At 53.5% G+C, this 15,000-nt stretch overlaps 1 protein-coding gene across 2 annotated transcripts in view; it reads right to left on the bottom strand.

Annotated features, from left to right (window-relative positions):
• Window positions 1-14,769, bottom strand: part of ash1l (ash1 (absent, small, or homeotic)-like (Drosophila)) — a 38,631-nt gene extending 23,862 nt beyond the window's left edge. For both annotated transcript variants that reach the window (XM_062530198.1, XM_062530199.1), the window contains exons 1-4: window positions 14,535-14,769; window positions 13,539-13,635; window positions 8,239-9,183; window positions 2,665-7,243 (exon numbers count right to left, since the gene is read on the bottom strand). In XM_062530198.1, coding sequence (XP_062386182.1) covers window positions 2,665-7,243; window positions 8,239-8,913 — 5,254 coding nt within the window. In that variant the 5' untranslated portion in view covers window positions 8,914-9,183; window positions 13,539-13,635; window positions 14,535-14,769. The remainder of the gene's footprint in view (window positions 1-2,664; window positions 7,244-8,238; window positions 9,184-13,538; window positions 13,636-14,534) is intronic.
• Between the last annotated feature and the right edge of the window lie 231 nt (window positions 14,770-15,000).

Raw genomic sequence — 15,000 nt, 5'->3', positions numbered from 1 at the left:
ACACACACACACACACACACACACACACACACACACACACACACACACACACATCCTGGCTACCGTGCAAATACCTCTAAAACACCGATTGGATAAAGTAGTACTACACTGACATATGACTGAAGGACACCACCACACACACCACACCCACCCACCCACTCATCCACCCACTCATCCACACACACACACACACACACACACACACACACACACACACACACACACACACACACACACACACACACACACACACACACACACACACACACACACACACACACACACACACACACACACACACACACACACACACAGCATCAGAGGACAAACACTACCTCTCAAAAGTTTGGAATCACTTTTTCTGTTGTTTTTATTCAGTAAAATAACAAAATGCAGGTTTAAATTGTCATCAGAGAGAAGTTTTATGCTACATTATTTTACATTTTCTACAATGTTTGGGAGGAATGGCGTACAATAGTTCAGAGCCTACTCCTTAAACCACTGAAGCTGCTACAATTTACTGCTTAATTAACTCCATTAGTGTAACAATTCCTATCAATGTTATTCAAAGGCGTCTTGAAATTTCCTGCATGTACAATTTCAAAGCTTGTTCACATCTTACGTACATGGTGTGTGTGTGTGTATAGCGCTCGAGGCAATTGTACAGGTCTATATATCTGTCAAAAAACTAGCTATACATTTCTTAAAAAACACTGAAAGTATGTGCTTCCAAACTTGAGTTGCAGTGAACACTGGCCCCCCAGGCACATCTCTGAGGCACTAACACAGACATGCAACAGACACAGCAACGGCTAGCAGTGGGGGACAAATTGATTTAGTTGAGTACTGTGATATTTTTCTAAAAATAGTACCGAATTATGTCAGATGCCATATATCAGTTTTTTCTGTTTATGAGTTAACCTAGTGGTTGTGGTCTATATCCACTGGTACACCAAAAAGGTTTTTAAAGAAACATAATTGTTGAATTGTCTGCATATAGAGCACTGCTAACTTCTTCAATCCTTTCTGTTAATGTCTTCTTTGCTATGTCTGTAATGCTTGGACATTATTTTATTGTTGTTCCTTGTTATTCCAACAGGATTCACATTTTTTATGTAAGCAAAATTCTAGTGGAAATGTCCCAAGATGTCACACAATGGCAATACATTGTGAGCCTTTATCCACACCAGACTGACAGGACAGAGAGTAGAGCTACCCCAAAGGCAGAACGAAGACACAACAACCAGAGACAGAACAGATATATCAAAGAACAACACACAGGAGAGAGCCACCACTACATATAGGGCAGAGAGAGAGAGAGAGAGAGAGAGAGAGAGAGAGAGAGAGAGAGAGAGAGAGAAAGAGGGAGAGAGAGTGAGAGAGAGAGAGAGAAAGAGGGAGAGAGTGAGAGAGAGGGAAGGAGAGAGAGAGACAGAGAGAAAGAGAGAGGGAAAGAGCGAGAGTGTGTGTGTGTGAGAGAGAGAGAAAGATATAGAGGGAAAGAGAGAGAGAGAAGCATGTCACAAACTCAGAGTTTTCAAGTCTCTTTTATTGCCATTCAGCCAAGCTGGGGAGATGTGTTGGGGATAGCAGGATGGGAGGTTAGCAGACAGGCACACACTAAAGATACACACCCGTGACCACTGCATGGAGGCCAAGCCCACAGCAATGAATTTGAGGCACAGCACACTTACATACATACATACAGACATACATACATACAATGCATACATACATAGATCAAAGGCCAAGCAAATGGAAAAAAGTGGCACTTTACTTGGATAGTCTACCTTGAAATGTTAAATTGTTGTTGAAAATTCACTAAAAGCAACACCTTTAACCAAACGCAACCATGACCAGAAATTGTTGTTAGCAGTGTCAGTCAACAGGAAGTTAGTTTTTTTTTTTTTTTTTTTTTTTTTAATAATCTGAGAATCTGTACATAGTGTAGACCATCCAAGTAAAGTGTGACCAGAAATAAAGAAGTACAGCACAGACAGGGGAACAGCTACAGCAGCACACAGCAAAACAGAGCAGAGCAGAGCAGGGCACTAGCATAGCAAAGCAAAGCAAAGCTAAGCTAAGCTAAGCTAAGCACACAGGCACACAAGATGCATAGAAGAAAGCTTATACACCTGCATGTGTTCTCTATTAGGGGTACATGTCTGCTTTTTCTCCTAGTTCTACAACTACTTTAGTCCCATCTTTTTTTCAGACGGCTAGCCAACAAACTGGCACACGCCGTCTGATATTAATATTTCCACTAGCCTAAAGATAGCCATGTGTTAGTACCATTGTCATTGTCTATCCACAAGAACAAACATGAGGAGGATCTGCACACTTGCATCTTTCATTCAAGTCAGTTAGCAAAAACTTGTTAGCAAACCACAACGCGACAGGAATAAGTGTGTCGGACCGAAGAAATTTCATTTCAGAATTGGCCAAGCATAAATGTCATGCAAGATAACAGCAGTCTTTTGGGGTCAGTAGGGGTTTGCAACATGACTCTTCCATTCTCAGCCACATTAAGCAGTCACAGCTACCAGACCTCACAGTGACCGCCTGGCCAGCGAGACTACCGCTATGTCGGGACAGACGCCTCTTCGTCTCGCGTAGTTTCATCCACACAGACAGGTTGAGGACAGACAGGCTGGGGCAACTCACCTGTCTCTCTCCTCTCCGCCGAGGTGGACCGGTCCTTCCGGAGGGATCTGTCCAATCGCGCAAGGCCACCGCCGCCCCCACCACCGCTGCCACCGCCGCCGTCCGAGGAGGCGGGCCTCCGGCCTCGGCCCGGACGCATCGAGCTCCTGGTGAGCGCCGAGGCGAACAAGTTGGTGTGCTGAGCGCTCGGTGGTTCAGCGTCGTCCTCCGCCGGGGAGAGGCCCTCGTCCTCCTCGCTGTCTGAGCAGCCGACGGGCTCGGCGGCGTGTCCGTCGGAGAAGGCGCCGCCGGGCTGACCGGCGGAGTGGTGCGACAGTTTGGCGTAGTCGGTCTCCGCGGCGCCCACTCGGAACCAGGAGTCGGCCGACGACGACGCGTGGCCACGACTGCCCAGCGCCAGGCGTGAGGGGCCCAGGCACGACGCCGACGCCTCCTTCCTCTTGTAGCGCTCGGCCGAGGACGAGGAAGACGACGAAGGAGAGTTGGCCGAAGCCGCCGCCGCCGCCGCCGCTACCGCTGACGTGGGCTTGCCGGCGCTCTCCGCCGACCCGTCTCTCCCGAACCGACAGTGCTGCAGGGCCTCCATGCCCCCTGCGCCGCCTCCTCCTCCTCCTCCTCCTCCTCCTCTCTCTCCTCTGCCGAGCCCGACGCTGTCTCCCCTCTCTCCTCGCTCGGTCCGTTCGGCTCTCTCGGCGCTGCCGGCGCGTTCCAGCTGCTCATCGGCGCCGCAGCGCTCGCGGTGCTTGTGCCGGTGCTTGTGTTTGTGGTGCCAACCGAAGGAGAGCTCGGGCGCCATGGGTGGGTAGAGGACCGGCGAGCGGCCCCCGCCCAGGTACTCCTGCCGCAGCAGCTTGTGTTTCTTCTTGTGGAACTTGGAGGGGTTGAGCAGCAGGTGTGAGGGGTGGTGGTGCATGTAGGAGGGCGGAGGCGGCGGGGGGAAGGAGGGGGAGTGGTGCGGGTGGTGCGCCGTGGCCGAGTGGGGGGGCTGGTGGTGAGGGTGGGGGTACAGGGCGCTTGCCGGGGGGTAACCGCGGTAATAGCCCAGCCCCAGGGGCCCAGAGGAGTAGGGTACGCTGTAGGAGGGGTGGTAGAAGCCGCCGCTGGAGAGGGGGAAGCCGAGTCCGGGCACGAAGGGCACCTCGGACATGGACTCACGCAGCTTCGGGGGCCGACCGCGCTTCTTCTTGAGGTCGGGCTTGCGGACATAGTGCAGGGAGTCGCAGGGGTAGGCGGGGTGGGGCGAGTAGTAGCCGCTGAAGTTGATGCGGAAGATGGTGGGCAACAGGTCTCGGTGCAGGTAGTGGTGGGGCGGTGGGTTGGCACTGCCGCCACCTCCGCTGCTGCGCCCACCACCGAGGGTGGCGCCCCTGCCGGTGCCCCCCGCCGCGCCAGCGGCGCCCAGCGCCAGGCTGCTGCCCAGTCGCATGGCGGGCGTGCGGTGGGAGATGCGGATGTCGCTCAGGCGCACGCAGATCTCGTCCAGCTCGACCAGGAAGTCGGGGTCCTGGCGGCGCGAGCGCAGCTGCAGGTACTTCTTCTTGCGCTTGCGCTTCTGCCGCTTCAGCTTGTCGTAGGCCGGGCACGCGTGCCCCCGCCGCTTGCACTTGTGCTTGTGCTTCTCCTTGTGCCCGACCAGAGCCGAGGCCGGGCCAGCGGCAGGGTGAGCCCGTCGCGGGTCCGGCGACGACCGGGCCCCAAGGGGTGAGGGAGAAGGCGAGGGTCGGTCCATCAGGACTGAGGAGGCGTGTCTCTTCCTGCCGCGCGGGCTGAGCCCGGCCCCGACGCCCACCGCTGACCCCATGACCCCTGGCATGAGAAGCCCGCTGGCGACTCCCTGGGGCATCCCGACGCCGCCGAGCCCGACGCCTCCCGCTTTCTCGCCGCGGTCGGACGTGCTGTTGTTGTCGGTGCCGATGCCGCTGTCGCTGGGCACCGTCTCCTCGCTGTGCGACTCGCTGACGGGAGACGGCGTGGCCTCTTTCAGCTCGCTCAGCGGAGCTGGCGAGGTGGGCAGCAGCGGCCGGGGTGGCGACACCTTCCTGTAGTGGTAGTGCGTCCGGTAGTGGTGGTGGTGGTGGTGGTAGCCGCGGCAGGACGACTTCTTCTGAGACGCCGACGAGGCCAGACCCGAACCGCCGGAGCCCATGGGCCCCAGGGAGCGTGGCGAGGGCGCCGAGAATGTCGGCGGCGCGAAGGGGAAGCCGTGATGCCCGTGGTGCGAGTGGCTGCAGTGGGTGCAGTGCACTGAGCCGGGCTCCACGAAGCTGGCGTCGCTGATGGGGCTCTGCCCGCCGCTGGACTGCGAGAGAGACGGGGAGGGGAAGACGTCGGTCGGGGGAAGCTGGTGGTGCTGCTGGCTCTGCAGAGACTGGGAGGGGTGCGGGTGGTGCGGAGACGACGTGTTGGGGGACAGGAAGGGCTCTGGAGGGGGTGTTGGCGCCCCGGCGGGGGGGTTAGCTGCCGCTTTGGGCTTGCGTCCCCTCCTCTTGCCCATGTAGATGGTGCCCTTCTTGCTGACGTTGATCTGGGGCCCCAGCTTGCCCCCGAAGGTGGCTGCCAGGGATGACAGGGACTGCGTGGCGGCGGTCGCCACCGTGTTGGTCGTGCTGGTTCCGGCCGCTCTGCTCTCGCCCTCCGGTCCGACCCCCGACCCCAGCAGGATCTGGCTCAGCAGCCGCTTGCGCTTCACCGTCTTCATCTTGTTGATCTTGCCGATGATGGTCTTCATGATGAGCTGCCCGTTGCCCTTGCTGCGGAAGGTCTTGTCGCCGGAGTCGCCCTGCTCTGGGGCTAAGGTTGGGGGTTGACCTTCCTGGGGCAGCGTAGGGGGAAGGCGCTTGGGGCGCCCCCGCTTCCGTGGCATGGGCTTGGGGGGGTTGAGGTCCACCTCAGGGTGCAGTACCGGGGGGTCCTGTTCTTCTTTGGACTTAAGGATGGAGGAGAACTTGGAGGAGGTGGCCAACTTGAGGGGGGGTCTCCCACGAGCCGGAGCGTCCAGACGGGGCATCTTGGACTTGGGGCGTCCCCTCTTCTTCGGCGGGGAGTCGAAGAGCTGCGGGACGGCAGGGGGCAAATGCACCTTGTTGGGGTTCGGGGGTCGCCCCACCGGTCTCCGCACAGGCAGTGGGTTGGGCCCCAGGGCCGACATAGGCATGCCAGGCTTGGCCTGGCTCAGAGCAGCATCCTGTGCGGCCTTCTGGGAGCGGTTGACCACGCGCGTCCATCGCGGCCTTCGACCCCGGCGCTTCTTCAGCGGCTTGTTGTCTTGCTCGGCCGGCGACGCCGGGGATCCCGGCCCCGAGTCACTGAGGGGTGGCGGTGGACTGCCGCCCGAGGGCTCCGACGGGGAGCTGTTCCGCCGTGTCCCGGGCTCAGCCGGGCTCGCCGTCCGGCTGGGGCGGCTGTCCCGGAGCGGGCTGTTCTTGGCCGGGCTGGAGCTCTTCCCGCGCTCGCCTCTGGCGGCCAGGACTAAGCTCCTCTCTTTCCCCTCCGCCTTCCCCCCCAGCCCAGAGGGGGACGAGCCTTTGCTCAAGTCTCTGGGGCCGTCCTTATCCTTGCTGTCCCGCTCTCCTCGCTCTCTGTCCTTCTCGCCGCTCTCCTCCATCCGGGAGGGACTGGGCCTCGGTCGAGGGCCCAGCATGGACGAGGCCCCTATGTGTGAAGGGCCACTTCCTGTTCTCTGGTCTGATGACGAAGACGAGGAAGAGGAGGAAGAGGAGGACAGGGTGGGTGAGGAGGAGGCATGAGGTGAGCCATGCGCGAGCCGTGACTGAGTCTTGATGATGTTGTTGTTGCTGTTGTTGCTGCTGCTGCTGTTATTGTTGCCATCGTTGCTGTCGTTGGCGGTGGCTAAGCGACTGTTGCCATAGTGAAGGGCAGAGCTGGTGGCGGCGGTGGTGGTGGTCGCTGTGGCGGTGCAGCTGATGCTGCTACTGTTGCTGCTGGCATTCCCTTTCACCCCCCCGTCGGACTCCTCTTTCCGGGAGCCGGAGGTCAGCTTGTCCATGACACTGTCTTTGTTGCGTGAACCGTACGGCCGGCCGGGGGGCCGTGAGACAGGCGGCGGAGGCGACAGGTGCTGGATCCGGGAGTAGGTGGCCCTGTTGGCCATGGCCCTCTCGGGCCGCTGCAGGTTGGAGATGAGGGGGACCGAGTTGCTGTGCACGGGCGATGGGGAGGGCCGGCGCACTTTCGGCTGCTTGGGGCACTTGGTGGGGGGGCAGGTGGCGATGAGCTGCGCCAGCTTCTCGGTGACGGTGGACGAGCCCCCGCCTCCGCCCCAGCCAGCGACCCCGCGGTCCTGCTCCCGCTGCGCCTCTGAGCCGAACGCAAATTGGGGCGGCTTCATCATGACGCCCTCCATCTTGGGCTCGTGGTTGGAGGAGGGCATCGGGGGCGCCGGGGGAGACGGTGTGGAGTTGGCCAGGGCAGCGTTCGGCTGTGCCAGGGGAGCCTTCTTGGTGGAGGAGTGCAACTTTGAGTCCGGCAGCGGGCGGTGGAGATTTAGGGGTCTCTCCGCTGAGGCCGCCGTCTTCCCCTCGGGTTTGCTCTCGGACTTGCTGACCAGTTTCGGGGGAGCCTGTGTAGACAGAGAGACAGAGAGAGAGAGAGAGAGAGAGAGAGAGAGAGAGAGAGAGAGAGAGAGAGAATAAAGGAGGAGTTTCAAACGTTTATTTTGGATAACTCTGGAACATTTGAGACCCTTTATATCATTAGCTGTCTAAAAATTGCCCCAGTTTACCACAAGCAGGAAAACCCAATGAGGAACTAGACACAAATGAAATGAAGGCCTTGGTCACACAGGCAGCACTCTCACAATGAGGCTGATAAACCCATTTAGGTGAGGCTCTAATTCCATAATTACACCTCGCGTTGACAAGCAAGAATCTGCCTCAGGTTCAATTGAATTTGATCTGACCAGCTAAGTGCCTACTCCTGGGCTGGGTTTTTTGTCTTAAGACTCCAAAGGGGGAAAGTGCCTGCTCAAGAGGATTGCGGTAAGTGTGTTGTTTGTCTTGCTGAAGTCCCAGTGCACTGATGGGTCTCTCTCTCTCTCTCTCTCTCTCTCTCTCTCTCTGCCCACTCATCTACCCCCTGGTTGCCTGCAGGGCTAAAGACGCTCGGCTCAATAACACTTAGCCAGGCCAAAGTGGGGACAGTTTGGTGGTGGTGTGTGTGTGGGGGGGGGCAGTACGAGTAATAGTGGACGGGTGGGACAGCGGACATGCAAGGTAAGAAGAGAGGACAATGAGAAAGACACAAAGAGACTCACTTCCTTCTGTTCCCCACAGAAGACGAAATGGGCAACGATGACAGATTACTTAAACCCTGACTGACTGGAATGTTTTGAACTATACCAGGTAACCTTAAACTTTCTAGTAGAAGTACATTACTGAGTGATATCATCTGAGTATATGTGGAGGCTCTCTTAGCCTTCTTTTCAGCCTTTGTGTACCGTAAACAGATAGATAGATGGATCGATTGATAGATAGATAGATAGATAGATAGATAGATAGATACTTTATTGATCCCCAAGAAGCAATTCAAGACATTTGAAAGCGGAGGCTCTCTTACCCTCTTAGCCGGTGGACTTCCGTTGACTGGAGTGATGTGGCTTGTGGATGAGGGCGGGGCTTGAGGGGGAGGGGTCTGGGCTGGAGGCGGGACAGGCCGCGTGCCGGCGCTCTGACTCTTCTCCGACTCTTTCCCGTGCGACGACGGGCTCTGTGTGCGCCCGCCAGGCGTGGTGGTGTTGGTGGCGGCGGGGGCAGCAATGGCGGGGGCAGAGGCGGTGGTGGCCGAGGCATTGGCGGTGGTGGTGTCGTTCGCCCCTCCTGCTCCCCGGCTGCCCCTTCCCCCTCCTCTCCCGGTGTGTCGTACGGTGGCCCGGAAGGCCGGCCGGCACACGTAGTCCTCCATATTCTTGGGGGGCTTCTTCATACGTTTGGGCTGCAGGCCGATCTTCATCTTGACGTTGCCCTCAGCGTACGTGGCCTCTTTAACGGAGAATTGAGGGGACTGTTGCGGCTGCTGCTGCTGCTGCTGTTGCTGGGAAGGGTCGCCTGGCGTCCCCTCAGTGCACAACGCGCCCGACTCCGACTGGGACTGCGGCCCCTCGCGTTCCTTCTTCCTCTTCTCCTCCTCTTCTTCTTTCTTCCCACCCACTCCCTCCTTCTCGCGCTCACCTGAGGGAGCTGTGGCGGGGAGGGGGGGTGGCGTGGTAGGTCCCCCCTGAGTCCTCTGATCCATGTGTGTGCTCTGGGTCGGTGGTGGGGAGGGGGGGGGGGGGGGATTGGGGGGAGGGGGGTGTTATGTGGGGGAAATGGTAGGTGTGGCCGTCAGGTCAAGAGTTCTCTCACTGGTGCTGGGGAGGGAGGCAAAGGTTCAGCAGGAGGAGGGAGGGGGAGTGAAGGGGAGGGGGAAGGGGGGGGTAGAGAGAGAGAGATCTGAAAAAGCAATCCTCTCCTGGCAGTGGTGCAGTTGTCCCTTTCCTGGCTGGCCAGCCCTCTCACCTTCAGTCTAAGAGATAAGGACAGGTAGGGAGAGAGAGAGAGAGAAAGAGAGAGACGGAGAGAGAGAAAAAAAGAGAGGAGGAAGGGGAAGAGGGGGATGGGGGAGGGTAGGAAAGACACAGAGCTCTGCATTAGTCACACCTCAGTGATCTGAGAGCATAGCTATCTGTCCGGTGAATCCACCACGGCACACTAGATGACATCACCACACGCATTAGCGACAACTGTAACCTTGCACAAGTTAAGTGACACAAATTAGCATGACACGAACAGGCAGAAAAAACATCACAGGCGAGAGTAGAGACATTTCTCCTTGGTGGATTCACCTTGTGGTGGCAAGTCCCCTCTAGCAGTACCAAGTCTCTTAATGAGTAGCCTAAGCGCTATGCGAATTTACAACCTGAGAGTCAGACAGCCCTGCTATAAACGTGTAATAACGCAGTTTAACCTGTGAACAAACACAAATTAACATGCCATTTCCTAACATGGCTCAACTGCTCTAATAAAGCAGGTTAACCTGTGAACGAATACAAATACACATGGCATTGCCTAACACAGCTCGACAGCTTTGGCAGGAGCCGTTTTCTTGGCAAAGCCCCTCCAGTGTTGGTCATCTAGCTGTCCTTAACAACACCCCTCGAATCATGCCTTTTCCACCCAGCAGTTCTTTGCACCTTGCCCTCTTCTTATATTCATACTTATCCCTTTGGCTGAGACTTTCATCCAAAACGACTTATATATGCCGATTACTACAAGGGCCTAGAGCAATTTGGGGGTTAAGTGCCCCCCTCAAGGGCACAGCGGTGGCAGCTGCGAATGGAACCCGCAACTTTTCTGTCTGCTGCATGCTAAACCCACCTCTTTAGCCACCACGCTAATGCTACCGCCGTCCACCGCTGATAGGTCTCCCCTATTAGAGCTAGTGCTTTCAGGGCTGGCTACCCACACCAAGGTCTCAGAGGCCGTGCGGTTTATGGTGCCGTTGTGGGGGTGGGCAGGCCAGGCTAGAGGGATGAGGAGGGGACGGAGAGGAAAGGACTGCACAGCTGTTGAAGCATCACTTCCTCCTCCTCCACCACCACCACGGTCTCCCCATCGGTCTAGGACAGGAGCATAAGCTGAGGTAATTGGCTCAGGACTTCGTCGTCCACTAAGGATCCTAATTGTCATCCCAGGAGGGGCTGAGGGGAAAACAGAGGGCGAGTGCATTGGGAAGTTAACATCCTAACTCCTTTTTGTCCTTCCTTCTCTCTCTCTCTCTCTCTCTCCATTTACCTCTCTTCTCCCCCCCCCCTCTCTCTATCTCCTTCTCTGTCTCCTTTTCTGTCTCTCCCTCTCTCCTTTCTGCCCTCTCTCTCTGTCTCCTTCTCTCTCTCTCTCTCTCTCCCTCTCCCTCTCTCCCTGTCTCTTCGTCCTCCTGGGCTGTGTGGAGTGATTTAATGCGGGGTTTGCCCAGAGCAGGTGCTTTCTCCAAGTGAAGTCACCGCCAGGCGGTTCAGTGCAGTGACCTCAGCACAGCAAACCCCACTGGGAGACAACGGATACGGCAGCCTTCCCCAGCCCTCCGACTCAGCCAATCACGACGTGGGAGGCAAAGAGAGGGAGAGCGAGAGGGTGAAGGAGAGAGACAGAGAAAGAAAGAGAGAGAAAGAGAGAGAAAGAGAGAGAAAGAGAGAGAGTGGGGAGATAGAGGTGTGGGAGAGACAGAGAGAGAGAGAGAGCACACAGGAGAGGACAGAGAGAGAGAGAGAGAGAGAGAAACTGAAACCAAGACAGTGAAACGACAAGTAAGACAGTAAGATAAGGAAAAATGCATGAGATGCATGAAGCGAGGGACTAAAGTAAAGTAAAGTAGGGAGAGACAGAAACAGAGCTAAAAAAAAGAGTAAAAGAAAGAAAGAAAAAGAACGAGATCGTAAAGAAGACTCCTAGTACAGCTCCGGCACACCAGGGCACTACACAATTATACTTGACAGCTGGGTAAAGGAGCTGTTCTCAACCGCCAAGTCTACGGAGTAAAAAGGAGTCATTTAGTGTGAAATCTATCTGTCCCGTGAGCTGGGGGTCTACATTCTGGTCTGTGCTGTGCTGTGCCATGCTTCCCCCCACACCCTCTTTTCTATGTTTACTACAATTACTCACCCCATTTCACTTCAACTGCCCCCCCCTTTCCCCTACTCACACATACCACATTCACTCACACCTCCCTCTTTTTTCCCCTCACTACATCAATCCCCCTTTCTTTCTTTCTCTCTCTCTCTCACACAGACACACACTCCCTCCATCTCTTTCCGCTGTTTCTCTCTCCCTCTCTCTCTCGGAGGGCTGAAAGTAAGGCAGTCAGACTAGAGTCACTGTGCTCAGTCTAATCGAAAACACATTTTCTCCAGCGCTCCCTCCCTCTTGCTTTCTCCCCTGTCCGTCCACTCCCTCAGTGACAATCATTCCCCTATTTCCTCTCGGTGCTGTTCACTGTACACGGCCGAGCAACACACACACACACACACACAGAGAAAGAGAGAGAGAGAAAGAGGTACAACATTGAGGTGTCAGAGTTGCACTCTGCACTCTTCTCTCTCACGCTGTCTCTCTGTGTCGCGCGCACACACACACACACACTCACACACACATACACACATACACACATACACACTCTGCCTGTGGTCTTATCACCCTCACCAGATTCGAGCGGCAGAGGTTTTCATCTGACTCATCATTCTGTCTAGAATCCTTCTTCATGTGCACATTCCTTACGAACAGAATGCTACCTCCGAGTTCTTTTAAAGGTTTTCAGATGTATTTAAGATGGTCAGGACTGGCTACTTCTGCACAGTCCCAAATCAGTCTGTTCTTTGCCTTAGGGTATTTACTCAGCATGACAAACAAAAATTGCTTCATCATCAGTATTTTCTCCGCGGAGTACATTATCTCCATATGTTGGATACAAGTCCCATGTGTCCATTACAGCAGAAAACCAACTTTTTCTCAACTTGTGAAATGTTAAGTTAATACCGAGAAAGCAGAATAGACTTTAATGAGGATAAACATATGAAAATGATCAATAGGTCTTCTTCAGTTAAGATGGATATATGGCAAGGACCAATCAAAAGCTATAGGTATTCTACTTCTTGTGCAACATGGACGGGGTTTACAATTAAGAAAGGAAGTGTGTGTGTGGGGGGGGGGGGGGGGGGGGGTAGAGAGATAAATGGAAGGTGTACGACAACCGCAGCGGATGAATACGTAGACATAGTAAACAACTTAGCGCGCCCCCTCCCCTCGCTCTCCACACTTTTGCACACGATGTTCATTACTGCTGAATTTATCCTGGAGACACACACGCAAGATCTCTGAGCTGTGCGCTCATACACACACAAGTTAAGGCACCGTCTTTTTTTTTCTGAACCCCAGTCATTTATCGCTGTTGTCTGAGACGAAATACGACATCAAAAGGTGACATCAAAACATAAGGTGAGGAATGAATTCTTCACTTAAACTAATGAATCCAGACACCTTCCCGAAATATGTGACAATGCAACGTTGAAGAAAACATCTAGTGGCATATCTGGAAGTTCAGCCACAACAGGATTTTTCTCAGCAACGTTAAAACACTCTACATTCAACATTCTACGAGTGAACGCGTTATTTCCTGACATGAGACAGGCCACGTGCTGTTGTGGGTCAGAGTTCAAAGGTGCCCTGCAGTCTCCAGACAGGTTCACTTATTTAGCAACTTGTTTAAGACACACGTGTGGTCTCATTTGCTCCCGTCCAAGTCCTAACCTAACGCCATCTGTATGTGATGTGAACCGTACTGAAACTGAGGTTATCTGAGGATGATCAACATGTCTCGCTAGGCAAGTATCACATGAAACGCACAGAACTTGCAGAAATATTCAAGAAGTAACACACAATGTTAGCGCCTAGAACAGTTTCAGATTCAAAAAAGCTCAAATCCAACTCTTACTACGATGACAAAATACACATGGAATCTACTTGCACTAGATTATTCAATGAACTTTCCAAAGACCGTTATCCGATTATTAACAAGGTGAAAGAACTAGGGGAATCACCTCGCTGTTTACACCTGCCGAATGATTTCACGAGCGTGTCGCCGTCAAACATGTTGATAGCCTCGTGCGAGTAATGATTTGGTGCGAGATTTCCAGACAGCATGCCTGTCTCATCCCGCTGCTTTCCTAACCAAATGGCTAACGTTATTCCGTTTTCTTTAGAAAATACAATGAACAGATTGATATTATACTACATTGCCCCAATACCTGAAAGGCGAAGAGTCAGCGAAATCTAGGCAGCGCTAAAAAAAAATGGTTCGATAACAGCATAGCCATTACGGCAACTCACCTTAATAGCGGTCCAAAAACGGGGCTCACATAATTTGGATCAAAATCCTCCCTTCTTGTGTATCAACATGGTCGCCACAGTATTTTTGTTGCAAGTGCTGATTTGCCGGGGAAAACGAGATAAAAGAAATATGTCAAAATAATGAAGGAAATCCATCAATGTCCTTTCCATCATACTTCTCCTCGCCAGGACGAAATGTTAACAATCAGTAAATATAACGCAACAAAGCGTTGTTATCTTGACTTATGGATATGAAACCTGCTAGCAAGCTATCACAGAAGTGACCCCATCCAACGTCCTAATAGTGAAATACGTACGCTAGGTAGCCAGGGTGCTATCCAGAAAGAGCAAATTATTTAGGCATTGGCCACTAATAGTGTTAAATAACTCTCCCGTTATCAAAAAGTGTATATTAATGCGTGGACATTACAGTGTGTCGCATGCACACTGTCTATGTCGTGCGCTTGACACAATTCATTCATTGAAGGGAGATGTTTATTTTGTAGCAAGCTAGACCTCAATAATACCCTGGTGCTACATTGTATCCAGTACGTTTCAGTCTAGCTTGCTAACTGCCTATCATTTTTCAGGGTTGGATTGCTAGGTGTAACTTATGCTGGTTCTCTGATAACGTGGCCGTACGCTATACATCCAGGAGATCAGTAACACCCGACTTTATAATTACAATAGTCACACTGTCGTTACATCAAGATAATTACACCAGATAAACCCGTTGGTAAAACGAATAATCTGTCCTGTCATATCCACACAGATGCTACGACTAGCTACGGGCTAACTGTGTACAGCCTTCTCGGCTAACGAAGCAGTGTGCTGCAACTGGCTAGCTTGTTTTCCTTGCAAAGTATGCACTCTCGTCTAGCCAATAAAAGAACAGTAATAAAATATATATGTTGTAACAGACATTAACAACAATTGATTTTAAGTAAAATAATATTCAGATATAGCGTTGGATAGGTTATTAAAAAAAACACGAACTGTCAACAAAATGGCGGCTGCGTTGAATCAACAGAGACCCGAAATGGATCTCTCCCTGTATTTCTTCTCCCACTCCTTCTTTTTCTGTACAGCGGTTGTTATCCGTCGTATCCCAGAATGTCGCCGGAATCCTTCTCCGGGACAGTGTTAGTCGAGCTTGGACGTGTCGGAATGGGCCTCTCTCATTAATCGGGCCTCCATGCCTGCTAAGCCCGTAACGTTTCTGTCAGTACAACACGGGCATTCTCTCCGTCACAGAGCGGGAGGGGAGGGAGGGAGAGACTGTGAGAGGGGAGGAGGACCAAGAGAGGAGGGAGGAGGGCATGTGGCGTATAGTGTTCACCACTTTCTCCCGTTTCTCCCAGTTCTCCGCTTGAGATGTTTGTGTTCTCTTTAACAATGTTACACCTTGGCATGCGATGTGGTATAAAACGACATTACGTAATGGGTTTGGATTCGAGAGAGT

Source organism: Sardina pilchardus, chromosome 24 (assembly GCF_963854185.1).
Source record: "Sardina pilchardus chromosome 24, fSarPil1.1, whole genome shotgun sequence".
Classification (NCBI taxonomy): Eukaryota; Metazoa; Chordata; class Actinopteri; order Clupeiformes; family Clupeidae; genus Sardina; species Sardina pilchardus.
This window is presented reverse-complemented; position numbering and strand designations above follow the sequence as displayed.